The sequence below is a fragment of the Pelodiscus sinensis genome, chromosome 12, assembly GCF_049634645.1.
Source record: "Pelodiscus sinensis isolate JC-2024 chromosome 12, ASM4963464v1, whole genome shotgun sequence".
In the NCBI taxonomy this organism is placed as follows: Eukaryota; Metazoa; Chordata; order Testudines; family Trionychidae; genus Pelodiscus; species Pelodiscus sinensis.
The window spans coordinates 33,817,399-33,843,620 of NC_134722.1; the positions used below are offsets into that span (position 1 = coordinate 33,817,399).

At 44.9% G+C, this 26,222-nt stretch overlaps 1 protein-coding gene and 1 long non-coding RNA gene across 6 annotated transcripts in view; one reads left to right on the top strand and one right to left on the bottom strand.

Annotated features, from left to right (window-relative positions):
- RBL2 (RB transcriptional corepressor like 2) overlaps positions 1 to 26,222 on the top strand; it is a 70,614-nt gene that overhangs the window by 31,418 nt on the left and 12,974 nt on the right. For both annotated transcript variants that reach the window (XM_075940272.1, XM_075940273.1), the window contains 6 exons: positions 5,873 to 6,059; positions 12,047 to 12,213; positions 18,809 to 18,918; positions 20,438 to 20,541; positions 21,357 to 21,494; positions 26,031 to 26,195. In XM_075940272.1, the coding sequence (XP_075796387.1) occupies positions 5,873 to 6,059; positions 12,047 to 12,213; positions 18,809 to 18,918; positions 20,438 to 20,541; positions 21,357 to 21,494; positions 26,031 to 26,195 (871 nt within the window). The remainder of the gene's footprint in view (positions 1 to 5,872; positions 6,060 to 12,046; positions 12,214 to 18,808; positions 18,919 to 20,437; positions 20,542 to 21,356; positions 21,495 to 26,030; positions 26,196 to 26,222) is intronic.
- On the bottom strand, positions 1,750 to 26,035 carry LOC142831084 (uncharacterized). Of its 4 annotated transcripts, XR_012906736.1 has the most exons (5): positions 24,372 to 26,035; positions 9,153 to 9,263; positions 5,532 to 5,730; positions 3,040 to 3,128; positions 1,750 to 2,173 (listed from the first exon to the last, which is right to left on the bottom strand). It is a non-coding gene; the product is annotated as an uncharacterized LOC142831084 (long non-coding RNA). The 4 variants fall into 4 exon arrangements; XR_012906737.1 differs by lacking the exon at positions 5,532 to 5,730; XR_012906734.1 differs by lacking the exon at positions 24,372 to 26,035 and having other exon boundaries at positions 9,153 to 9,586.

A 26,222-nucleotide genomic window follows, 5' to 3' on the forward strand; every position in this document is an offset into this window, starting at 1 on the left:
ATGTATATTGAAAAGCTTTGCCAAAAATTTTATTCCCCTCAGATTTTCGTAAATGATTGCAGATATCTGTGTTACTTTTTTTTTCTATTTAGTGTTTGGCATGTGGCCATGCCTACTGGCAATTGTCACAGACCAATGCAATGGTTGTGCTAGATCAAAAGTTCTGTCTTAGTGCTGTCCCCATTCTCTCCAGCTGAAGAGCTCATGTTTGTGCAGAAATCCCTTCTAGGGTTAACTGGAAAGTGGTTCTGGGTCCAGAGGTACACAGGATACTGATAAGCCATTTTGAAGAATGGCAGGTGAGTGAGAGCGTGTTCTTTCCAATTATGAAAAGAGTTGTTTACTAAAATTTAAGTACATCGTTTCAAAATCATTTGTGAGTAAAGGTTCACAGCGTTATATAAGGGGGAAGCAAAAGTAAAGGAAGTATGAACAATAATGAGGATCCGAGTATTTAATTTTGGTATGTGTTTGAGAGAAGAGGTATCTAAGGTAGAAATTTCATACTTTTTTTTTTAAGACAACATAATGTGTACATCATGTATGAGTTACTAACATGTTTGTGTTTCTTGTCAAATGTGCATTTTCTTCATACTTTTGGGATATATTAAAAATGTTTTAAAATCCATTTTACAGAGTAAAACCATCCCTTGATTCCTCCACCAAAGAAAAAATTAGTGTGCTTTTAAAAAAAAATTGTTAGTGGAATATAAGGACGTTTTTTTAGAAAAAAGATGGAAGATGAGAAATTCACAGAGACCTAAGTATTCAGATTATTTATGCGCTTTTTAAAATTTCACTCAGAAGAAAAGCAATTTTTCTTTGAGTGCTTGCTCATGTCCATTCAGCATAGGTGCATTTGCCTGCCACATGCACTGGGGCTGGAAGTTTTTCCCTAAGCAGTACCTGTAGGGGCCAGGGTCTCAGCGCCCTCTGGAGTGGCGCACACATGCTACACTATATGGAACAATCCCTGGCCCCTCCCTCCTCGATTCCTTCTTGCCACCAGTGACAGTGCTTGGAACAGCATGCTCCAGCCTTAGCTGTAGCTAGTCTCTATATATAAAAAAATGTTTCCTGTGGGATGACAGAATGACAGGATCCCACACTCCAAGGCACCACAGTTTGCTCAAGGGCCAGGTTCTTGTGCCACTGCTGTTGTTGGTGCTCACGGGCTGCTTGGCCAGCAGGCTCAGGAGAAACACCAGTCCCCAGCTGTCCGTAGCTGTGCCCCGAGTGGCTGTATCCTGAGCCCAGCGCTCAGCTGCCCTGGTGAGACCCGAGCCCAGCCCGTCTCCCAAGCCTAGCCTGACTCCCTCCCGTCCAGCCACGCGTGGGACTGCAACAGCAAGCAACGCTTCTGCAAGGCTAGCAAGGGGGCTCCTGGCAGCACTGACCAGAGTGGCCCAGGTGCCCTTTGCCTGGTGCCGCAGCCTCACCCTCCCTCTTCCCCTGTGCGCTTGGAGCATCAGCTTGGCTTGCTGTTGCTGGGGAGCGGAGGGAGGAGAGAAAGCCCAAAGCCTCACTGCACAGGGAAGAAGCTCTCCCTGGGGAAACAGCAGCGCACTGTCGAGGCTTTCCCTGCACTCCAATCGACCAGATTCCAACTAATAGGAGCAGCGGAAGTCCGAGCCTGGGACTTCGTGGACCCTGAAGACAAGTAAGTGCCACCCACCATCTCGTGCCCAGACCCTGCACCCTCAGCCTCCTCGCTGAGACACCACACTTCCAGCCTGCTCCCTTCCTGAATTCCCGAGTGGTGGAATCCATAAACCAATGGGAGCACCAAAGCCAGCCCACCCCCCACCTCCAAGATTCAAGACTCCAAACAGTTAGACTTGTTGGTAGAAAGCTTTATATTTCAGCCAGTTTCCAACTCAGAGTAGTGAACCACCAGGCTTTGTTTGCCTGCTACAAGGTGAACATGTAGCAGGTATTGGCCAAGTTCGAGACCTCCCTTCCGGAGGGCCCGTGTAAAGAGTTCAAGGCCCTGATGGAGGAAGGCACTTCTGTGGCTATAGCAGAGCGGCAAGCGGCTTCTGATGCAGCAAACTCAGCAGCTTGCCCCATGGCATTGGCCATCTCCATACGATAGGTGGTTCAGCTCTTCCTTTTGGGCATTTCTCTGGAGGCACAGAACTCCATCCAGGACCTCCCCTTTGATACGGGTGCCCTGTTTTCAGGTCAGACAAATAATAGGGTGCATGGGCTTAAGGACTCCCACATTACTTTAAAGATCCTGGGAGTGAGGGGGGAAAAGTTTAAGCCTCACACCTATCAGTCAAAGAGCCATTGTCCTTGGCAGGGATACATCCCATTCTTGGCCAAAGCCCTTCAAGAGAAAGCAGGGCCTCCATCCTCTCTCTGGCCAGCTGTTGACTAGCCAGCCCAAGGCCAAGAGCACCTTTTGAGGATGTGCCCAAGGATGGCATGTTGGACTCTCTGGATCCTCCCTGCCTCTTTTCCTCCAGACTCCACCCTTTCCTCCAAGCCTGGAGGGGCATTACCTTGGACCGCTGAGTCCTGGCCACCATCCAACATGGCTACACCCTCCAGCTTTACTCTGCACCGCCTTCTCACCCACCTTCCCTGTCCCTCTTCAGGGACCCTTCTCACAAGCACCTCCTCAAACAAGTTATCCCAGTTGTTCCAGGTGGGAGTGGTGGAGCAGATACCGCAGAGTTTCAAGAACAAAGGATTCTATTCCCACTATTTCCTGATTCCCAATGTGGGTCTATGACCTGTACTGGACTTGCATGTCCTCAACATGTACTTGATCTGCCTCACGTTCTGCATGGTCTCTAGCCTCCATCATCCCTGACCTAGATCCCCAGTGCTGCTATGCAGCCCTTGATCTCAAGGACTCATATCACAATCTTTGAGGGTCACAAAAGCTTCCTGAGGTTCATGGTGGGCACAAAATACTACCAATTTGCTATCCTGCCCTTCAGTCTGTTAATGGCCTCCAGGGTTTTCCCTGAGTGCATGTTGGTGGTGGTGGCATACCTGAGGTGCCAGCATCTGCAGGTGTACCCTTACCTAGACAACTGGCTCTTCAAAGGTCCCTCATGGCCAAGGTCCAACACAACATGGATCTCCTTCTGGACATGTGCTGCTGTCTTGGCCTCCTGATAAATCAACAGAAGTCGTTGTTAGTGCCAACGCAAAGGATAGAATTTATTGGTGCTTTCCTGGATTCCATTCAAGCCAAGGCATTGCTCCCGCAAGAGAGATTTGCGGCCCTATCGACCCTTCTGCGACAATTCACTCACAGATCTATGACCCCAGCGAAGGTATGTCTGCAGATTTTGGGGCAGTTGGCCTGTACATATGTAGTGCCCCTTGTCATACTCAGAATGAGACCTATCTAGTTGTGGCTAGCATCTGTGTATATGCTGGCCAGAGACACCCACCGGAAAGAGTGGTGATGATCCTGCAACACGACCTGTGGACCCTAGAGTGATGGACCCTGAAAAAGCATGCCATATCTGGAATCCCTTTCCACCAGCAACCACACTTGAGGGAGCTGGTAGCCAGTGCTTCAGACTGCAGCTGCGGGATTCACATAGGTTCCCTTGGGACCCAAGGGGAGTGGTCCATGAAGAGAGGTCACTCTATATAAACATAAAGGTGCTAAGGGCAATCAGAAGTGTTTCTTCCTCACCATGAAGGCAAGGTGGTGTGCATCCTCACTGACAATACTGCCACCATGTACTATATCAACAGGCAGGGGGGAGGCCAATCCCCGGAGCTTTGCAAGGAAACAGGCACACACGCCTGCGTTGAATGGACATAAGCAACATATCTCAAAGAATACCAGATATGGAACAGGTAACAGTCTTTTTTACACCAGAATATTGCAGGCCTTGTCTTCACTACAAAATAATTGTTGTTCTTGAGTTAATGTGAGGTAAACCCTAGTGAAGACAAGGAACTTTGTAGTTTTTCACACGAATTATATATTGTTTTAAAGATGAGACTCCCTTATTGTCTTTAACTCAACCTCCTAACTTGTGTGAAAATTACAAACTTTCCTGTCTTCACTGGGATTTTACCTCACATTAGCTAACTTAAGAATGCTTTTTAGAGAAGACAAAGCCAAAAAAAGAGTGCTCCTGTAGTTCTGTTTTCTTGGTGTATTAAAAAGGTTTGCCTCTTTTCATGAAAAAGTCAAAGGTTTCTTTAATGTGAAGGGTGGGGGGGAGTGTTTAACTGGTGCCTCATTTAGAAAGGCAGGAGTTTTTGGAAATGCAGCCCATCTTGCAGCATACATATCTGTGCGAACTAACATCCCCTTTTCAGAGAGTGGGAGACCAAGATACTCAGGTACTTCTCTGAAGTGAACACACACAGTCACATCATCTGCATTTGATCTAATTATAGCAGGAAAGTAGAAGAGTTCAGGATTAAGGTGTTTTTCCCCATCTGTAGGCATGGATTATGTCCCAGCACAATTTAGAGCAATTCAGGTTATTCTATTCTGCTCAGCTGCAGTGAGCCCTCTGGGGACTTCTGTGGCGTTTGGGAATCATTGGAGTGCTGCAGCACTCTAGCCATGCCTCTGTATCATTTATCGGAGTCCACAAGATGAGGTGTCATAGGTCTGGGTATGCAAGCTCTTCAATATCAAGCTTTTCCTTACACTAAAGGAATCATTAGCCAGTCTGCAAAAGCAACAAGGAGTCCTGTGGCACCTTATAGACTAACAGATGTATTGGAGCATAAGCTTTCGTCGGCAAAGACCCACTTCGTCAGATGCATCAAGCGTATGCTCCAATACATCAGTTAGTCTATATGGTGCCACAGGACTCCTTGTCGCTTTAGCAGATCCAGACTAACTCGGCTACCCCTCTGATACTACTAGCCAGTCTGTTACATACAATTTGTTAGTAGCTTAGAGATTGTTTTGCCTTCTCATTGTACTGGCAGTGAGAGGTTCTCCTCATTTTGTTTTTTCACGAGCGACATCTTATTACTAATTTAATATACTCTTGATCCTAAAAACTATTCGCTTACATAGTTTTCATATTGCCCACTTCCAATTTATTTTTTTATTCTTATTTGGTGCTTATACTTCTGCAAATTCATATTGTTATCCTAAAATTATATGTATCTACAATTTTAGTTAACAACCTTTTTTATTTGGGTGGAAAACATGCTTTAAACTTATATAACATCCTGTAGGACTTTTGAAAATGATTTATTAGTGACAAATGTGCCTTCAAACCCAGAATCACTTCCTGATTGATGTTAGGAGGAACTTCCAGGCAAATCTGGAAAGCTGGAGAAGCTAAGATAAATCTAATTCTGCTTTCTGTTACTCCTGTGGCTTTTACTAAGTGACATATCCTCTTGTCAAACTGACTAGGAAACATAGGTATGTACTTTTGCTGCTGTTATACTTGAGGTTTATGTCATGATCCGTAGTATCACAAGTTTTAAATTAGGATTTAAAAAATCTTAAGTAAATTTCCAGCTCCCACAAGTACCAGATAAATGTGTAGAAAAAGTAAGTAATAAGTAATGCTTACCAGGTACCAGTTAACTGATGCTCAGGTGCACCCCCTGCCAATGGCCTTCCACAGGAGGAGCATTGCTCTAGGTTCTCAGGGGATCAGGAGCTGCCCCCACTCTTACGCGAGGGGGCTGGGAGCAGAAACTGGCCCGCATATGCTCAACTGCTGGCTCCTGCTGCTAATCTCCTCGCACGGGGGGACTGGCAGCAACAACCTAGACAGAGTGGGGAGGGGGCAGGAGTGGGATCCCATTTAATTGGTTAACTGGTTATGTCTGAGGTTTAACCAGTTAATTGATTAACTTGGATTTTACATCTCTAGTTTTTAGTACTTGATACTTTTATTTTCTGCTGTAGCAAAGCCATCAACAAAGCCTATGAAGAGTATGTTTTGTCAGTTGGAAACCTGGATGAGCGGATATTTCTAGGGGAGGATGCAGATGAGGAAATTGGAACTCTGAGAAGGTGCCTAAACACAGCTTCAGGGATGGAAACAGCTGAAAGAGTGCAAGTGAAGTATAACCTACAGCAGCACTTTGACAAAGTGAGTATGATGTGGTCTAGCTTACATTATGGCTGTTTTTATGTTTCTTCTAGTGGATGGTTTGAGTAAGGCTGCATCAAAGAAAGATGCAGCTGCTTAATAACTACCATTTTTTGTTTTGATCTGTTTGATTTACCTGTGCAGACAGCACAGTTATTACAATAACTGATTTATACATTAATAAGTATTTTTGGTTTACCTTTTTCTTTATTCAGCAGGCAGTATCAGGGTTGCCAACTATATCAGCTTTTATCCTGACAGTATTTTTACTCTCACTGATAGTTCTTCTTTTACTGATACTGTAAGGATGTAGAGACTTTTCAAAAGCTTCCCACTAATAAATCTTTGTGTAAAACAATCTTAATTTACCTTACCTAAATATAAACTTTCAGGAATCAACTCTCTGTGAGTGTGTCTGTTAAAATAAAATACATACTCACAAATCTCTCTCTATATAGATTAAAAAAAATCCTGTGGGACGACAGTGACAGTACATCACTCTGCGTCCACAGGAACAAGCCCCGCCCATTCCTAGCCTAGCCTGTCCTGTCCCAGGGCTCATGTGGAAGGCTGAGCCTGCCTGCAGCCTGGCCCTCCCCTCCCCTTCTGGCAGTCGGAGGGGAAAGCCAGGCCTGGTGTGGTTTGGGCCTGGCCCCTCTCGATGGCCAGGGGAAGAGCCAGCCCCGGTGCAGCCTTGGCTTGACCCCTCCCAATAGTTGGGAAGTGGGGGAGAAAGAGCCAAGTCTGGCCTGGGCAGCCCCCGGGCCAGGCCCTCCCCAGCAGCTGGGAGTAGGGAGGAAGAGCCAGGGCTGGGGCAGCCTCAGACCCTCCCTGGCAGTGCGGGAGGTCAGGAGGAAGAGCCCCGGACCCTTCCCAGCCGTGAAGGGAGTTGACAAACTTAGCGAGCAAGGGGCACAGTCCTGTTCTCTCTCCCCCTCCCCCTGGGTTAGTTAATTTTAAAATCCTTGTCAGTAACAGTAAAAAATTATCTGAGAATAATAAAAGTCAAGTGGTCAGGAGCCTTGGTAAAAGGACTAATAAAAGGAGTTTCCAACTGGAAGTAGAATAAGTGAAGGCTTATTGATGACTGAAGTGCAAAAGGAGAGTGTGCTTTACAATGAGAAAACATTCTGAAGTGATTCAGTCCTAGAAAGAAAATTGGGTATATATTATTTTACTTTAAAAAAAAAAAAAAGAATTACGTGCTCATCCGAAGAGTATACTAATACTCAATTTACACAAGGGATTGTTCTGAGGTTATTGAACTGAAATGCTCATGAGAGTTGGCTGGTAACTATAGAAGAAATTGTTTAAAGAGCTGAAAGGAAATCTTGTTTCATTAATGAAGACCACTGATAGGAAAATAAATGTTTGTTAAAAACAAAACAAAAACACCATTGGCTTAACAATCTATCTGCTCCTCTGTAGTTGAGCTGTTTCCTTGTTAGACCTCAACTATGGTGTGTTTTTATTTCCAAGTGGGAGTATGCTAAGCAGGGCTGAATGAATTGTATATGATTCCTTTCAAACTTCAGGTGTTTGCAGAAGTGATCCCCAAACATCAGACTGTTCAGTCAATGTCTATTCTTGTCTCCATTTGCACTACCTGTCATTCAGCTTTCTTATTTCTAGTGTAATGAGAGATGGACAATGCAGAGAGATGGACGATGCAGACAGAAGGCTTGTACTCTGAAATCATTGATGTCAGTGTGCATCTTCCCAATAGAAATAGATGTAGTAGGCCTTCTAATTCTCATCCTCAGTAGCTGTATATGGATGCATATTGTCTTGTACTTGTCATCTATTTCACAGGGCATATATGAGCATCACAGCTGACTTTACAGAACAGGCAGTGCTATTTGATACTGTGCAATCCTCAGACAGGTATGAGAGTTTGAGGGGGGAGCTGGATAGTCTTTTAAATGGCTTTGTTACAATACATATTTAAAAACAGTGACTAACTGAAAAGTTTATTATGTGGGGAAGTGGCGCATCCTTGATCTCTAGACTACAGGTATAGATCTCCATCTCTATGACCTAGGACCCCAGCACCTCTCTCTGGTTGGAACTCCCAGGTTCCTGACACCTTGCTTTCCCACTAGAAGGCATGGGTCACTGGAGTTGAGGTGCCTGTCTCTGTAACCTGCCAAAGTTCATCGAGGATCAGGTCACTTTTGGCTAGGTAAAAGCGACGAGGAGTCCTGTGGCACCTTATAGACTAACTGAAGTGTAGGAGCATAAGCTTTCGTGGGCAAAGACCCACTTCGTCAGATGCATCTGACGAAGTGGGTCTTTGCCCACGAAAGCTTATGCTCCTACACTTCAGTTAGTCTATAAGGTGCCACAGGACTCCTCGTCGCTTTTGCAGATTCAGACTAACACGGCTACCCCTCTGATATTTGGCTAGGTAGTCTCCCAGGTGTTGGTCCTCACCAGGACGGGATTTCTCCTTATCTCAGCACTAGTCTCCATTTCCCTGGGAACCACTTGTTAGCAGTGTTCCCTCTAAGCTGCGTAGCAGCACAGCTTCACAAGTGATTAATCAGCCCCACCCAATCGGTCTGCTCCTTGCACTTACTTTTAAGAAGGCAGGAAATAAGTACTACATTCCTGTGAAAGGGTTCAAATATTTGTGTACACAGCCTCCAAGTGGTTATGTCTACTATTAATGAAAGCAACAAGCTGGGCCAAGTCAAAAAATAAAGATGCTAGGAGAAGGGGACTTGTTTGGCAGGAAAATGTATTCAACAGCCAGCCTGCAATATCAGGTCTCTAAATACCAGGCACTGTGTGGTAGGTACACTTTTAATCTGTGGGAGTCCCTTAGCAAGTTCAAGGAGGCCCTCCCATAGGACCAAGCCCAAGAGTCTGCTGTGTTAGTGGAAAAAGGTACAATGGAGGTTAGGGGGCCCTCCATACTGCCTGGGACACTATGGATTTAGTCGCTAAGGTGGTTGCCTCACAGTGGTCCTGGGTGCATCTCCTGGTTGCAGTCCTCAGGTTTTTCCCAGGTTCTGCAGGCTACCATTGAGGACTTTGTTTGAGGGGTGGAAATCTTCACACAAGGCTCCATGGTCTTAAAGACTCTCATACCTCCTTCTGCTCCTTGGGTCTTCATACACTTCAGCAGGACAGAAAGCTGTTCCATCCTCCACTTCCTCTGCCTCCACAGTGTAAGACCTGGGGGATTCCCCAACTGAGCACCTACAGGACAAAGGATAGAGGAAAAAGTAGTGTAAGCGGTGACACCCATCGTCTTCCCATTTGCTTGCTCAGCCTGGCCCTTCCAGGAATCAAGGAGGCCAGAGGCAGGCATTTTGAGGGTGCACTCAAGAATGGCGCCTAAGTCATAGCCCAGGCTCCTCCCTTTTCCTCTTTTCAACTGCCTGCAACCCTTCTGGTTGGCCTGGTCATCACTGACTTTGGACTGTTGAGTTCAACGTAATATTTTCAGGTTACAGCCTGCAGTTCATGGCCAAACCTTCCTCTCCTCCTCCTTCCCCATCTCTCTTTAGGGACCCTGACAGCTTGCCTGCTGCATGACTAAATGTGGAGAAGTGGAAATGATTAGTTAGTGTCCAATAGGTCCTGTTCAGCAGCAAAAAGCCCTGCATCCACCACAGCAACTTATCTGGCCAAATGGAAGTAGTAAGTAGTTTACTTCTTGGACCTTGGATAAAGGCATTCAACCCAAGCAGGCCTCACTGTAGTTCATCCTGGGCTACCTTCTATATCTTAAACTCTAAGGCCTATCTCTTTCATCTATCAGGGTTCACTTAGCTGCTATTTCAGCCTTCTGTCCACCATTCTAGGTTGGTTTTCATCCAGGACATGACTGCCAAATTTCTCCAGGGACTCAAGTGTCTCTTGCCACATTCAGGGATCCTGTCCCTCTATGGGTCCTAAATGTTGTGCTGTCATGGCTCATGGGACCGCTGTACAAGCCTCTGGCTTCCTGCAGCCACACCCAGCTTTCCTGCCCAAGGTGGTCTCCATTTCAAACAGGCCAGGGCATTTATTTGATGGTCTTTTCTCCAGAGCCACATAACTTGAAGGAGGAACATAGGTTGCGTTCCGTAGAAGTCAGGAAAGCATTGTCCTTTCACATTGAAAGGGCCAAGCCATTCTGTAATTCGTCATAGTGGCCGACAGAATGAAAGATCATCCAGTGTCTTTTAGGTGTGTGATAGTATACATCTTTAATCGATGAGCCTTGGCTCATCGATTAACCTTCATGGTTATGCACAGCCCCCGCTCCCACCCCACACACGGTTGCCTCTGTGCAGGTGGGAGACAGTGCTCAGAGGAACCTGTCTTTTCAGCAATGTGGGGACGGGCGGGGGGGGGGGGGGGGGGCGCAGTAAATCAGCAGTTACACGTTTCCCGAAATAAACACATTTTCACATTCCTAAAGTCTATTCAAATAATTTCTTGGCTCCGTGGGTGTATTTGCTGCTGCTGCGATGAAGAAGAAGGTGCTCCAGTGATTATAACAGTCTATGCAGGCCTTTTTGGCAGCTTTCCTAGCCCAAGTGCCTATCCAGGACATCTTTAGGGTGGCCACCTAGTCATCTGTCCATATGTTCACATGCCATTATGCGCTTTCCCAGGAGGCCTGAGAGGATGTGATAACTTTGGTAGAGCAGTGCTGCGATCTGCAAGATCATGAATTCTGAGCCCATATCCGAGAATACTGCTTGTAAGTCACCTAGAATGAAATCAACGTGAGCAAGCACTGGAAGAAGAAAAGACAGCTACCCGCCTTTTTGTAAGTGTTTAAGATGTGCTGCTCATGTCCATTTCATTACTCATCCTCCTGCCCCTCTGTTGGAGTTGCAGCAGGAAGGATTAGAGAAGGTGTAATACTGATGCCAACTAATATACCAGTGCATGAGTGCCGCACTCAAGGCACCACAGCTGACCCTACAAATACAACTAAGGCAAAAATCTCTGATGACTGTGCACGTGGGCGCACATGCACCTAGAATGAAATGGACATGAGCAGCACATCTCGTAGAACAACTGTTGCAAAAATGTAGGTGATCAGGGGTTTTCGTTTTGTGTGTGGTCTTCAAATATGCTGTGGATGAGTGCTGATCAGAATATTTGTCTGTCATTTTGGCAAGTGAAGATGGGAATATAGGCCAGGGAGACATAAAAGGGAGAAGGCAGAAGAGCATCAGAGATAGTAGAGGAGGAAAAGTCATTGGGAAGTGGCTTATTTTAACTGTTTTTTTTTTCTAATCTGTAATGAAGCTGAGTACCATGGATCAATTTGATCACTCTTTGGAGCTGGGACTGAATTTTGTTCTATATTTGTACAGTGCATAGCACAGTGGGGAGATAATGTATGACTAGGGCTCCTAAGAACTATAATAATGAAATTATCCTCTTCAAAAATTATTTACCAAAGGCAAAATAAGGTTAGGATGTTCATGAGTAGAAAAGTCATGCAAAGAGCTTTAGAGCCTAAATTTGTTTCTGTATTTTGTTTTGGTACACACTTCACTTCTTCGGATGGCTGATGTCCAGCCAACCTGACCTAAAATACTAGTGAGCATGTAGGCAAAAAATGTATTAGCTTTTATTAAATAGAGCATGTTCAAAGTATAAGAAGAAATTTAACTGACCACCCTGCATCAAGTGGAGAAATACACACAGAAGTACGTTTGATGTCTGAAGTGTGGTTGGAGTCTTGCCGACTACTTAAGCTCCATAGGAGAAACCATATTTCTTATTCACCTTACTCACTTTGAAAGCAACCCATGGGATCTTCTGTTTGAAATAAAAGGCCTTAGCTAGGAGTACTTGAGAAATTATTGCTTGGAAGTGAATTTAATGCATAGTGAAATTCTCAGTGTAAGAAAACTCTTCTGACATATGAAATGTTAGTTCTCCTTTTCTCATGCTGTTACCTAGCATTTCTTGCATATATGGTGCAATTTTATAACAATCTGATATGCAATCTTTCAATTTTTGTCTTTTAGACTAAATCGCTTAGAATTACAACCCCTCTTACAGGCCGCAAGTATATTAAAGAGAGCAACCCCAATGTGACCCCTGTTTCCATAGCAACATACAGCTTGAGCCGTCTTCATACAATGCTGACAGGACTAAAAAATGCCCCCAGTGAAAATCTGGAACAAATACTCAGGTTAGTGTAATCGCGTGATTTTTCTGGCCAACCAGTACAGTTTTAAATATAAAGAAATGTATTGTATTGCAGTTGTCACTGGTAAATCATGTTTGTTGTGTTGGTCCTAGGATATTGGACAAGATAGGTGAGAGAATATATTTTTTTGGACCAACTATTTTGGTGAGGGGAATATTTTCAAGATGCACCAAGCTCTTCAGATAAAATCATGTAATTGTCAAGTAACCGCTGCTGCAGGTAGCTCTAGGAGGGCATAGGAATCCCAGAGGGAAGTCTGAAAATCCTTAGTACCTTTTTGGGTGATGTCCCCATGGATGCTCCACTGTTGGTGGTGGCTCTTCCCCAGAGCCACAGTTCAGAGCTTTTTCCCTAGAAGTTGACTGTCAGGCCACGCATGTGTAGGAGGTGGCTCACACCATTGGCGGTTTGACAGTTGCCTCACTCATGGCCTATCCTCTCTCCTCAGAGACATTCCCTTAGAATAGCACTTGCTTCTTTCAATTTTTGCCTCAGAATTTACCCTTTCTTTATTCCTTCCAATAAAATAGACATTAAAAAAAAAGATTTAGATTTTTTTTCTTTTTGGTCCATTTGGACCGCTTCATAAGCGGCAGTTCCAAGTTCTCCTCAGTCGGCTGCCCTGCTTCTCTCCCTTTTTCCCTTACTATCTATTATTTACCAGAGACAGGCAGCAGGAGAGAGAGAGAGAGAGAGAAAGATAAAAGGAGGAGAAGCTGGACAACTAACATGCTCTGGCTTATCAGCTGTTAACAGTGGGGAGCTAATTATAGCCTTCAGCTGCCTGCTGGTAAAGTGGCTTCTGCTATCTCCTCAGCATGACACCTTTTAAGAAGTGTCAACAATGTAAGGAGCCTATGTCTAGGCTCCTTACAGGATCTCCAAGTCAAAACTTTTTGTGGCAGATACAGATGAGATCCTTCATAACAGTAAGGACTCCCGAACAACCTTCCACACATTAGGCATGGGCACCCCTCCATATCGTTGCAGACGCTACTTCCCTTACAACAAGAACAGGAACAGCTTCTGTACCTGCCGCCAGAATAAACCTTATGACCATAACCATCCCAGACAGAGATCCCAGAGGAATCCTCCATCTCAGTCACGTTCCTCGGGTTCTCAGGCCCCTAAGCAGCAAATTTGAAGTCTTTGTTGGGGGTCTGCCCGACCTCCCCTACCATCCAGTGCCAACAAGCCAGAAACCTATATTTGGGTCAGGAAGTAGGTTGAATAAAACCCTCTTCCCTGATAAGGAATAAGGACCCTCTAAATTGTCCCTTTCTACATTATTGGGACGCAATAACATCAGAAGAGTGGGATCTCAAGATTGTTCACACAGGCTACTTTGGCCCATTCACGTCGCTTCTCCCTCTCCTTCCCCCTCTCCTGTCCCTCTCACAAGGGACCCCTCTCTCTTCTCAGGCAAGAGTTCAATCGACTTCTACACATAGGAGTGATTTAGAGGGTCTCTCTTACTTATCTGGGAAGAGGGTTTTATTCAACCTACTTCCTGACCCAGAAGCACACGGGAGGTTGGAGGCCCATCCTAGATCTGCGCAAATTGAAAAAGTTTCTGAGAAAACAGCGCTTCAAGATGGTCACACTGGCTTCAATCATCCTTGCACTGAACAGGGGGGACTGGTTTGCATCCCTCAACCTCCAGGATGTCTATTTCCACATCTCCATACTACAAGCCCACAGACGTTTTCTCCGTTTTGCATTTGGGGAGGACCATTATCAATACATGATCATCCCCTTTGACCTGTCCTTGGCACTTTGAGTCTTTTCAGAGGTCCTCGCAGTAGTGGCGGCCTATCTCCGTCAACGAGGAGTCGTCATTTTCCCATACCTCGATTACTGTCTCATTAAAGGCTGGTCGTACGCAGAGACAACAGACATGATGTTAAAGACCAGATGCCTCTTCAGGTACCTGGAGCGTCTGATATCTATGCCCAATCCACTCCAAGAAATAGAGTTCATAGGGGCTCACCTCGATTCCATATCCGCTCAAGCCTGCTTACCTGAACAGCAGTTTGATACCGTCCGCAATCTCATCAACACAGTATCTACGAACCCAGTCACTACTGTTCATTCCTGTCTCCAAATATTGGGCCTCCTGGCTGCCACAACATATGTTGTCCAGTTTGCATGTCTCCATTTTCGTGCCCTGCAACGTTGGCTGATTTCGATTTACAAGCCATCTCGTCACCCGCTCCACAAGTCAGATACCATTTCTGGTCACATGCTCCAGTCCCTCAGGTGGTGGACATCCCCCTGCAATCTACACTCAGGGGTCCCCTTCCTTCAACCCGAACTCTCTGTGCAAATCACCATGGATGCCTCACTCATAGGCTGGGATGCACACCTGAGTCACCATACTGTGCAGGGAAAATGGTCACAGCACAAAGCCCTTCTACACATGAATCTGTTAGAACTCAGGGCTGTCAGGAATGTGCGCAAGCCCTTTGCCCAACTCATTACCAATCTCACAGTTTGCATACTCACGGACAGTACGACCACTGTGTTTTATATAAACAGGCAGGGGGATACACGCTCCTGATCCCTCTGTACAGAGGCCACTTACCTTTAGAACTGGTGTATCCAACATGGTGTTATCCTGAGAGCATCCTGCTTGCCTGGCATCAACAACATAATGACGGACACCCTCAGAGGCAATTTTCCCACAGACCACGAGTGGGAGTTACATCCATCGGTGGTAGCTTCTATCTTCCGCAGGTGGTATTATACCAGCAACACCACCACGTGCCCGCAGTTCTGCTCCCGAGCAGGTCTCGGTTGCGATTCCAAGGAGGATGCCTTTCTCATCCTATGGGACATGCCACTACACTATGCCTTCCCTCCGGTGCTATTCATCTCCAAAGTCCTGCTCGAAATATGACTAGACAGATCTCTGGTCATCCTGATAGCACTGTCATGGTCCAAGTAGACCTGGTTCCTGTCCCTCCAATACATGTCAGTCGAACCACCGTATCTGCTGCTTTCCAGACAAGATCTCCTGTCACAACACCATGGCATGCTACTGCATCCCCAGTCTTACGTGCTCCATCTCCATGCCTGGCTCCTCTCTGGTTCCTAGGAGATGAACCCCACTGCTCTAGCAGTGTGAAGTCAGTTCTCCTTCACAATAGGAGACCATCTACCAGAAAGACTTACCTTCAAAAATGGAGACGCTTCACATCCTGGTGCCAACAAACCCACCTTGATCCTCAGCATGCCCCACTACCTTGCATTCTAGACTACATATATCACCATAAGGAACATAAGAATGGCCATACTGGCTCAGACCAAAGGTCCACCCAGCCCAGTATCCTGTCTGCCAACTGTGGCCAATGCCAGGTGCCCCAGAGGGAGTGAACCAAACAGGTTATGCTCAAGCAATCTCTCTCCTGCCATCCATCTCCACCCTCTGACAAACAGAGGCTAGGAAGGGGGTTTATCTGTCTCTATGGTCAGGGTACACCTTGCAGCAATTGCTGCATTCCATCATCAGTTTTTACCCATCCTGTTACCACAAGGTTTTTAAGGGGTCTCCAGAACCTTTATTTCCCTCCCCCAATGACACGTGCACACTCATGGGACCTCAGTCTAGTGCTGAGATCCCCCTTCGAGCCTATGGCCACATGTGCACTTTCATTCCTCACAAAAAAGGTGCTGTTTTTGGTAGCCATCACCTCCGGAAGGAGGGTCAGTGAGATGGGCCATTAATGGCTGGTCCACCCTACATGACATTTTTGCCAAGGACAGAGTGACTCTTAAGACCCCACCCTTCCTTTCTCCCTAAAGTCACTACCTCATTCCACATCAATGAGCCTATAGTCCTGCCCATTTTTTTCCCAAAGCCGCATATGTCCCCTAGGGATGCATTGCTTCATATGTTGGACATTCGTTATGCTCTAGCATTCTGCATTGACTGAACGCAGGTGTTCAGCAAACAGCACACCTTTTTGTCTCAGTTGCTAAACATTCCAGGGGCATACCCATGTCCTCCAATTGCATCTCCAAACTGGTAGCGTCCTGTATCATCCACTGTCATGATCTTCATAATAAGCCCTTGATTACTCTGCCGAGAGCACATTCCGCCTGTGCCACGGCAACAACTATTACTTTCCTGAGCAGTGTCCGATTTCCACCATCCTAGTGAGCACTGCTTTGTAGTCACCAACAGTGGAGCACCCACGGGGACACGCTTCTCGAAGAACAGTCATAACTTCCTTACCCTGGTCCTGTAGTTTTATTCACATTGTCCTTGAAGTCAATAGAAATATTTTCATGAATAAGTACTAGTCATATGACTAAGGACTGCAGGATCAGACCCCTTTCAAACAAGAAAATAGTAACAAAAGTACAGGCAGTCCCCGAGTTACGCGGATCCGACTTATGTCGGATCCGCAGTTACGAACGGGGCACTTCCTCTCCCTGGTCTCGAGCAGACCAGGGAGAGGAAGCAAAGCGGCGGCGGAACGCGCGGCCAGCTGACAGCCCAGACGCGTCTGGGCTGTCAGCTGGCCGCGCGCTCCGCTCTGCTCCCTCCCCCCCCCGTCTGCAGACCCGGGGGAGGGGGAGCAGAGCGGAGCAGAGCAGAGCAGAGCGGCGGAACGCGCAGCCAGCTGACAGCCCAGACGCGTCTGGGCTGTCAGCTGGCCGCGCGTTCCGCCGCTCTGCTGTGCTCCGCTCTGCTCCCCCTCCCCCTGATCTGCAGGGGGGGGGAGAGCAGAGCGGAGCACGCGGCCAGCTGACAGCCCAGATGCGTCTGGGCTGTCAGCTGGCCGCGCGTTCTGCCGCTCTGCTTCCCCTCCCCCTGATCTGCAGGGGGGGGGAGCAGAGCGGAGCACGCGGCCAGCTGACAGCCCAGATGCGTCTGGGCTGTCAGCTGGCCGCGCGTTCTGCCGCTCTGCTCCGCTCTGCTTCCCCTCCCCCTGGTCTGCAAACCATGGGGGGGGGGGGAAAGCAGAGCGGAGCACACGGCCAGCTGACAGCCCAGACGCTTCTGGGCTGTCAGCTGGCCGCGCGTTCCGCCGCTCTGCTCTACTCTGCTCCCCCCCCCCCGGTCTGCAGACCTGGGGGACGGGGAGCAGAGCAGAGCAAAGCCGCGGAGCCCGAGGGCAGCAGGATAGCCACGGCGCGTCTGGGCTGTCCCGCTGCCCGCGTGTTCCGCCGCTTTGCTCCGGACGCCTGTGGTACAGCAGCTGGGGCGCTGCCGGTTGGTCCCGTAGCGCCGCTCTGGGTGCCACTGGACCAACCCAGCAGCACCCCAGCTGCTCTGCCCCAGGTGTCCCCTAGTCAGCAGCTGCTGAAAATGACCAGTGGCTGACTACAGGAAGCCCCTGCCCCGGGCTTCCTGGAATCAGCCGCTGATCAGTTTCAGCAGCAGCTGACTTGGGGATGCCTGGGGTTCTTAAGTTGAATCTGTATGTAAGTCAGAACTGGCGTCCAGATTCAGCCACTGTTGAAACTGATCAGTTTCAGCAGCGGCTGAATCTGGACGCCAGTTCCGACTTACATACAGATTCAACTTAAGAACAAACCTACAGTCCCTATCTTGTACGTAACCCGGGGACTGCCTGTATCTTCAAGTCTGTTTTTCCCCTATTATTATTTTAAAGAAAGTCAAGCTACAGAACTGGTGGAATTAGCTGTAACTGGTGAAGCACCAAGAACCAAACTAACTGGCAAAGAACCTAGAACCAAAGGTTTTTTCATGTAAAACCAGCAATAGTTTTTCCTAAGGATACAGGGAGAATATTTTCTTTATTTCAGTTCAGTAACTAGATTGTTCAAAGTTAAGAAATCCAGCTAGTAGTAGAAAAAATAGGAAAGCTTATTTTCTTTTTCCAGTCTAGGAAGAAAAATCAAATGTGAGGGGATGAGTTTATTAATTCTAAAAATTAAGCATATTGTGACCAAAATAATCAGTACAGTTCACTTCCTATGGATAATGCTTCTTTGTTTAATAAATTGGTTTAAAATGCAAGACATATTTATATACTTATTTTTTCTTATGTATCTAGCACATTTAAGGTGACAAGTCATTTTAAAATGTTTCATGTTTGTTTTAATTCAATTCCAGTTTCAGTCTAAATAGAGCCTGACACATACCAGTTTTAAAACCGGTAGCAAATATGCATCATGCACTATTCTCTAATATAATAATTAATTGTGAATAAATATGATATAATTAGTGTATCAACCTGGTTAGCAAAGAGAAATATCAAATTTAGTGGCTATGTATAGTTGCAAATTATAATTTAATAGTTACTAATGAGTCACTTTTGGTTTAAGAAAATAGCTAAAAAGTAGAAATGGAAAACCTAGAGGTGCAAATTATTGAAATCAAATCAATGATTTGTTTGCTGACTTAAATCACTGATTTTAAATTGGTGAACTCAGTCTAATCACAGGGCATAAAGTCAGGCAATTGGTGTTGGTACAAGAGAAGTCTGAGATCATCATCAGTTTTACGACTTTAACACTATGATGAATACTTATTCATAAAAAGTAGATAGGGCTCTAACTTGCTGGTTGGTAAAGCATTTTGAAAAAATATTTATTTTGCCAGGGCATGTTCCAGGGATCCTTCTCAATCTATTGCAAACAGAGTGAAAGAAATGTATGACGTATACTGTCAGTGCACACAGTCTGAGGGAGAATTCAGTAATTTCTCCAAGGGTGAGACATTTTATTTTAAAATGTAAGAATTAAAAATATCTTTGAAATACTGCTCTTTTTTAAAAATAATTCATAGTTTGAGATTTTCATTTTGGTACAGAAAACTTTGAACAACATATGCTTTCTGTGGAATATCACTATACCATTCGTTTTCCCCTAGGTCCACACTGAAAATTTACCTCCATATAAGATGTCCTAAGTACTTTGATGGAAGAATTTGGGGGCAGGAAGGGAGGGGAATAGATGCTGCAGGTGCCATTTTTCTCTTCAACACTGAAGAAATGCCACCAGTGTGGCTTCATGAGGCATAGTGCTTTTAGATGCTGCAGTCTTCAGAATTAGAGATGAAACAGATGACAGACCACTAGTTTTCTGTAAAAATCCCATAGAAATTTTAGCCCTCCTATGAAAATTGTCAGGAAATAGGAAATATTTATTAGAAAGAATTAGGGTTGGCCAACTTTGTTTTTTATTTTTATTACAATTTTGAGACATGTCATTGTTTATTCAAGCATTTTTTTCTATTTGTATGTGTTTAAAGTCTCATATCTATGGGAAATTAAGGCAGAAGATGGTCAGACACATTATTTAGTGACCGTAACTGTACATATAGCCATATAATCATTAAGACAAGTTGTCAACATCACATATCAAAATATACCAAGTAAATGTTCTTAAATCAAACTCTGTATTCTCAAGCAGTATTTTTCTTACTTTGTGTATATGTAAATTTCTATTGTCAGTAAATATTTTTTCATGGCTTGTACATATGGTATGAAATTGATGTTTGACATTTACCAATTAAAAAAAACCTACTCCTTGTAAGCCTAGAGCCTATGTTTAGAATTAATACCAAAAGAATCTGAGAGAAGAGAAAAAGCTATTCATCATATTGAAAATTTTGGCAGATACATTGGAAGCTTGGGAGCACAACACCACACAAAAGAGTGCAAGTGTAAAATAATCAGAATGTTGTAAGTCAGGGTTCCCTGTGAAACTTTTCAGCTACAACAGGAGGACAAAATTTGGGAGAGGGGAAACCAACAATTTTGCTCTATCAATATGGAACATTTTGGATCCACCAATTATTAAAGCTGTTTCCTGTTTATTTATCCCAATACAAATTTGAAGGAATATCTGTACCTTGTGGCAATTCTGAAGTCATAGAAAAATTCACCAAAAGTTTGTATTAGCGCAAGATTGTTGGCACTAGTGTACTGATCAAATTCAGGCCCCCTATTTCAGTTGCATTTTGCCTTCCTAAAATTTCCCAGTAAGGCTTCAGTAGTAAAAGCTGTTTTTCACTTTCCTTCTAATCTTCTGCCCTCCTTACCATTATAAAGCATTTGGGGATCTCGCACAATGGAAAGCTATATAATTGTCACAATGTGTTACTCTGTCTTAATCAAGTCATTTTATGTAAAAAACTAATAAAAAACCCCAGTGGCAGTAGATGGAACTTAAATCAGATATACAGCATGTTAATATAAATTTTCATTATATCTTTTTCCTCTTGCAGATAACACTGGCAAGCATTTTCGTCTTGCTGAGATTCTTTACTACAAAGTACTAGAGTCTGTCATTGAGCAGGAGATGAGAAGATTAGGAGACACTGATTTATCAGTAAGTAAAATCAGTTATCAGTCAGATAATTTATTTTTAAACTTCTTTCAGAATGAATTAGTTGCACAGCATAACAAACACTGTTGAGCCATTCAAAATGAGTACAACGCTATTATGCAGGGGGAGATAACTTCATAGTGAAGTTATTCTCTTGGTAATTTCTATATTAGGGTACGTCTAGACTACAAGCCTCTTTCAAAAGAGAGCATCTAGACTGCAACCACTTCTTTTGAAAAAGCAAGCTGCTTTTTTGAAAAAGAGCACCCAGACAGTCTGGATGCTCTCTTTCGAAAAAGCCCTGTTTGCATTCAAGAACGCCTTTTTCGAAAGAGCACTTTTGAAAAAAGGTGTTCTTCCTCGTAAAATGAGGCTTACCGCGGTCGAAAAAACCACCGCATTCTTTCGATTTAATTATGAAAGAACGCAACAGCAGTCTAGACACAGGAAGTTTTTTTAGAGAAAAGGCCACTTAAAAAAAAAAAAAAACCTGTAGTCTAGACACACCCTAAGTTTGTTCTGTTTGCAAGTGCTAAGATTTTGATATTTGTAATAGCACTGCAAACTTCTACTAGCATTGAAACCAGTATTTAGGCAACAATTTCAGTGATGATTGAAAGGTAGAATAGAATGCAATTTATCCTTCTGTAGGTAGAGTTGTTATGCACGTGAGTATATAAATTTAAACAAATATTATACTTGTTTTTTTTAATCTAGCTCTTTCATATATAATTTTTTCAGAGATTGCCTTTTTCTTTAATCTAGAAATGTTTTTCTAAGCTAGGCTGACATTTTTTAAAAGATGTTTTGTATTGCAGGCAATACTGGAGCAGGATGTGTTTCACAGGTCTCTCCTGGCATGTTGCCTTGAGATAATTACTTTTTCATACAAACCTCCTGGAAATTTCCCATACATTACTGAAATCTTTGATGTACCTGTTTATCACTTTTATAAGGTAAATGGCTCTGGTCATGTGACGTGATGATTACTAATCATGATAATGTTATTTTTATAACTCGCTCAACTTAGTTATGTTCCTGAAACTACCTTAAGAGAAATGGTGTTAAGCAAATTCAATTTCTCTATAAGAATTAATGTAAAGGGGAGGGGTAGGTTCCAGGGATTTTTTTAGCAAATAAAAGGCAGTGTATGCATATAAGTATAAATTATAAACAATTCAGTACTGTACACAGCAATGATGATTGTGAAGCTTGGTTGAGGTGATGGAGTCAGAGGATGGAATATTTCCCAGGGAATGTCTTGCTACTAAATAATGAACTACCACTTAACTGAGCTCTTGGGGGTTGACATGTTAATGTAGCCTCACACTCTGCAAAGCAGCATAGACTGAGGAAGGATGGAGGAAACATTGGATGCATGGCAGTGACTGCAAACACTTCCCTACGAAAACTAAACATGATGAACCCACACTATTCCATTGGAGTCCACCACTGTCTCCTTTGGATGGTGCATGCACAGCTGCACAGTGCTAAGGGAGGGTGGGGTGTGTGTATGTGTGTGAGAAACAGACAGATGCACACACTGTGTGTGTGGGGAGGCAGGTGTTAGAGAGAAAGAGAGGCAAACACAGAGTTGCATTGCCCCTTTGAGTACAGTGATCCCACTTCAAGTACACTGCCCTTCTGCAGGACTCTGTAGCTGTGATACCATGTTTGTGAACGTGGGGTATAGAGGGGAGGGGGACATCCTGTCGTCAGCACCTTCTCCCCACCCCCAGCACAGCAAACAGGAGGCTCACGGGAGCAGTTCCAAGGCAGAGCGCAGTAGCAGCATGGTGGGGAAAGGAGGGACAGATGAACTGCAGCTGCCTAGCCCCATACCCTAGGGAACATAGGGGGCTACTAGCCCACACTAGTTCCAAATCCCCACAAAGATACACTACTTTTCAAAAAAAAAAAACTGCAATAGTGGACAAAGCAGGCTGCCCAAAGGACGTTATAAGGGAGAATTGCACAATTTTAAACAAGTTTGTGCTCTAATAGAGAAACAATGTAACACTGAAACAATGCTAACTAGAACAGTGTTAAGTGAGAAGTTACAGTACTCACCTAAGAAGTCCTTTTTCTTGAAGCAAGATACTTTTTTCTCAATTGGATGGGCAATCATTTAAAAACCTAAGTTATGAAAGCAGTCGTGCGGTATTGGGGTTTTTTATGGAGAAATATAAACTGGAAAAATCAAATGATTTTCTTTCTTAAACTGCAAAGTGAAGAAATCCTGTATTGTTAACTGTGTGATCCATTGATGGTGACCAGATTGTCTAGTTAAAAATAACGGGTAATGGACCATAACATTTACATAGGATAATGGGCCCTTTCTGTTGCACTTCTTGACCTATTGAAAATGTTATTTTCAAATCTTGTAACTTGGGTCTGATAAAACTTGCAATTGCAGTGATCGACTGACCTAGGTTTAATTGCTAGTGATCTAGTATGATAGTTACTACTTCTTCGAGGAGTGTCCTTGTGGGTCCTCCACCTTAGGTGTCTGGACGTTGATGCTCATGTAGTCATAAATTTTTGGTAGCAGTGCCCTCCAGTAGGCTGCACACATAAAGCAGATGGCACATGTGGTGCTGACACTATGCATGTGCAGCCAACTGTCCCTCTAGTTCCTTCTCTGCTGTTGCCTGCATCGGTCAGAACCACAGTTGCTCTCCAGTTTTTACTTCAAAATATTCTGAGGTTCTCTGTTAGTTTTTTGTATAGTTAGCATAGTGTTTTGTTTTTTCATAGTTAATAGTTAAAGCGGTTTAAGAACATTATCATCTTTTTTGTAGTTAAGGGGGGAGGGATAGCTCAGTGGTTTGAGCATTGGCCTGCTAAACCCAGGGTTGTGAATTCAACCCTTGTGGAGGCCATTTAGGGATTTGGGGCAAAAATTTGTCAGGGATGGTACTTGGTCCTGCTGTGAAGGCAGGGGACTGGACTCGATGACCTTTCAAAGGTCCCTTCCAGTTCTAGGAGATAGGCAATCTCCATTAGTTTAATTTTAATTTAAGGCCATTTTCACCTTGGCAATATTTTTTCCTCCCTGGGATGCTAGGTTCCCCAGGCTTTAAACATTGCCTGTCTTGCAGGCTCTCAATCCCAGTCTCCGACGGGCACTCGCAGTGTGTCCAGTGCCCGGGGCAGGCACATGCCACAGCCAGTGTCAGCACTGCAGGCAGTTAACAGCCCGAACGTGGACAGCCAGGGAGCTACAACTGAAGCTTATATTCCTGGAGAACACTCTGAGGCCATCCTTGGACCCAGAGCATTCCACCCCCCTTAGACAGCCCTCGTCAGTGGCTATGTCTGAGAAGGTGGTCCCCTCAGGCATTTGGGGCTCTTCCTCCAATCAGTCCAGGAAGAGATCTCACTCCTCAAGTAAGGGTAACATGCTTCAAAAAAATGGGCAAACACCTAAAATACTCCCTGCACTGACCTCATCTAGGGCACCAGACAAGGAGGTTCCAGGAATGTCTGGCACCAGCAGTTCCCGAGGGTTCAATGACCTCACAAAGGTGGCACCAGAGAAGCCTAAGTCATAGTCGGCACCACCGGCACTGTCTGACACCACCTCGGTACCAACAAAGGTGAGGACAAAGTTGGCTCCTTCAGACGCACTGTCGGTACCAAAGAAACCTAGGCTGCAATGTGCACCTGTGCTGCCCCCGGTACCGAGGAGAAACAAGCAGCTGATACCGACAATGCACCACTCCTCTATGCCTTCCTTCCGATTCCACTCCTCAATCATGTGGTCAACAAAATAAGATCAGTCACAGCCACTACTCCAGCATAGCCCAGGCAGACATGGTACAGTAACCTACTTCATATATCCAAGAGATGACCATGGAGGCTCCCCCTGCTTCCTTATCACCTGACACAGAATGATGGGAGAGTAGACCATTCATGCCTGCAGACACTTCACTTCTGCGTGTGGTTTCTTTAATGGCTCACCTCAGAAGAAACAATATTCACTGATCAGGTCAAACAAATCTTACTGAACAGTCGCAGAATAACAACTAGAAGTTCTTATCTTTACAAGTGATGAAGATTCTCATTGTGGTCAGCATAGAAAGGCCTAGATGCAGCCACCGGGCCTCTGTCTGGCATTCTGCAATACATTCTGGGACTGAAGGAGTTGGGCCTTTCATTCAGCCCAACCTGGCAGCCATTATGGTTCTTATCAACCCATCTGTGTCCCAGCCTGGGACCTCAATTTAGTCATTTGGGCCCTCACTTGTAAACCATTTTAGCCCATGGCAACAAGCTCTATGCTCCACCTCTCTATGAAGGTGGTCTTACTGGTGGCCGTCACATCCGCCAGGAGGGTAAGTGAAATTGGCGCGCTCAGTGCAGACCCTCCTATCACAGTATTCCATAAAGACAAAGTTGTTCTCTGTCCTCATCCCAACTTCCTTACAAATGTTCCCACTCCATTCCACTGCAATGAGCCCATAAACTTACCTATCTTCTTCCCAAAGCTTCACGCCAATAACGAAGAGGCTGCACTGCATATGCTAGATGTCCACAGGGCGATTGCCTTTTATTTGGACAGAACTTAACAGATTCTCAAGTCAAACAGGATGTTTATCTCTACCACAGAGAGATAATTGGGCATCACAATTTCTACCCAAAGACTATTCAAGTGGATAGCGAACTGAATCAAACTGGCTTGCTTCACCTGTGGCCAAGCTCCTCTGTTGCATCTAAGAGCACGTTCAGTGAGAGCCATGGAGGTTTCTACAGCTTATCTGCACAGCATTCCATGGATATATGTTGTTCAGCAAGGTGGTCTTCCACCCACACATTCACAAGACGCTATGTTCTTGACAGTTACCTGTCCCGGTCACACTGTCCTAGCCGCTGTGCAGGATACTAGCTAACTGAAGCACCTGACTCCAAACATGGGCACTGTTTCATAGTCATCTAAATGGGAGCATGCACAGTGACACTTTTCAAAGGAGAAGAGAGGGTTACTCACCTTATGCGGTAACAGAGGCTCTTCCAGATGTTTGTCGCTTTGGGTGCTTGATCACCCACCTTTCCTCCCTTCTGTTTCGGTTTCTCCTTCTGGGGCAGAGAAGGAACTGAGGGGGACGGTTGACTGCACATCTGTAATAGTGGCACTGCATGTGTGCCTGTGCCATCTGTTTCGTGTGCTCAACCTATTGGAGTGCACAGCTGCCAAAAATCTCTGACTAAGCATGCAGCAGCGCCCAGACACCTAAGGTGGGACATCCATAGGGACAACTATTTCAAATAACCTCCGTTACTGCACAAGGTGAGTAACCCTCTCATACTATAGCTTTGAACTACACCTGTTTTTTTTTCCTGTTAGGATTAATGTGATAGTTCATATTTAATACAACCCCATTTAAAAGGAAATACGTGAAAGGTTTGATGATCTCACTTTATTGTACTGGTCACACAATGTCCTTGTTTAACATGGCAGTAAGTGGATTTCATACTTACTCTCTTTACAGGTAATAGAGATTTTTATTAGAGCAGAAGACGGCCTTTGTAGAGAAGTGGTAAAACATCTTAATCATATTGAAGAGCAAATCTTGGAGAGTATGGCATGGAAACTTGAATCTCCATTGTGGGACAGAATCCGAGATAATGAGAATAAAGTTCCCACCTGTGAGGAGGTAAGTGTGAGAAGGAAGAGCTATTTT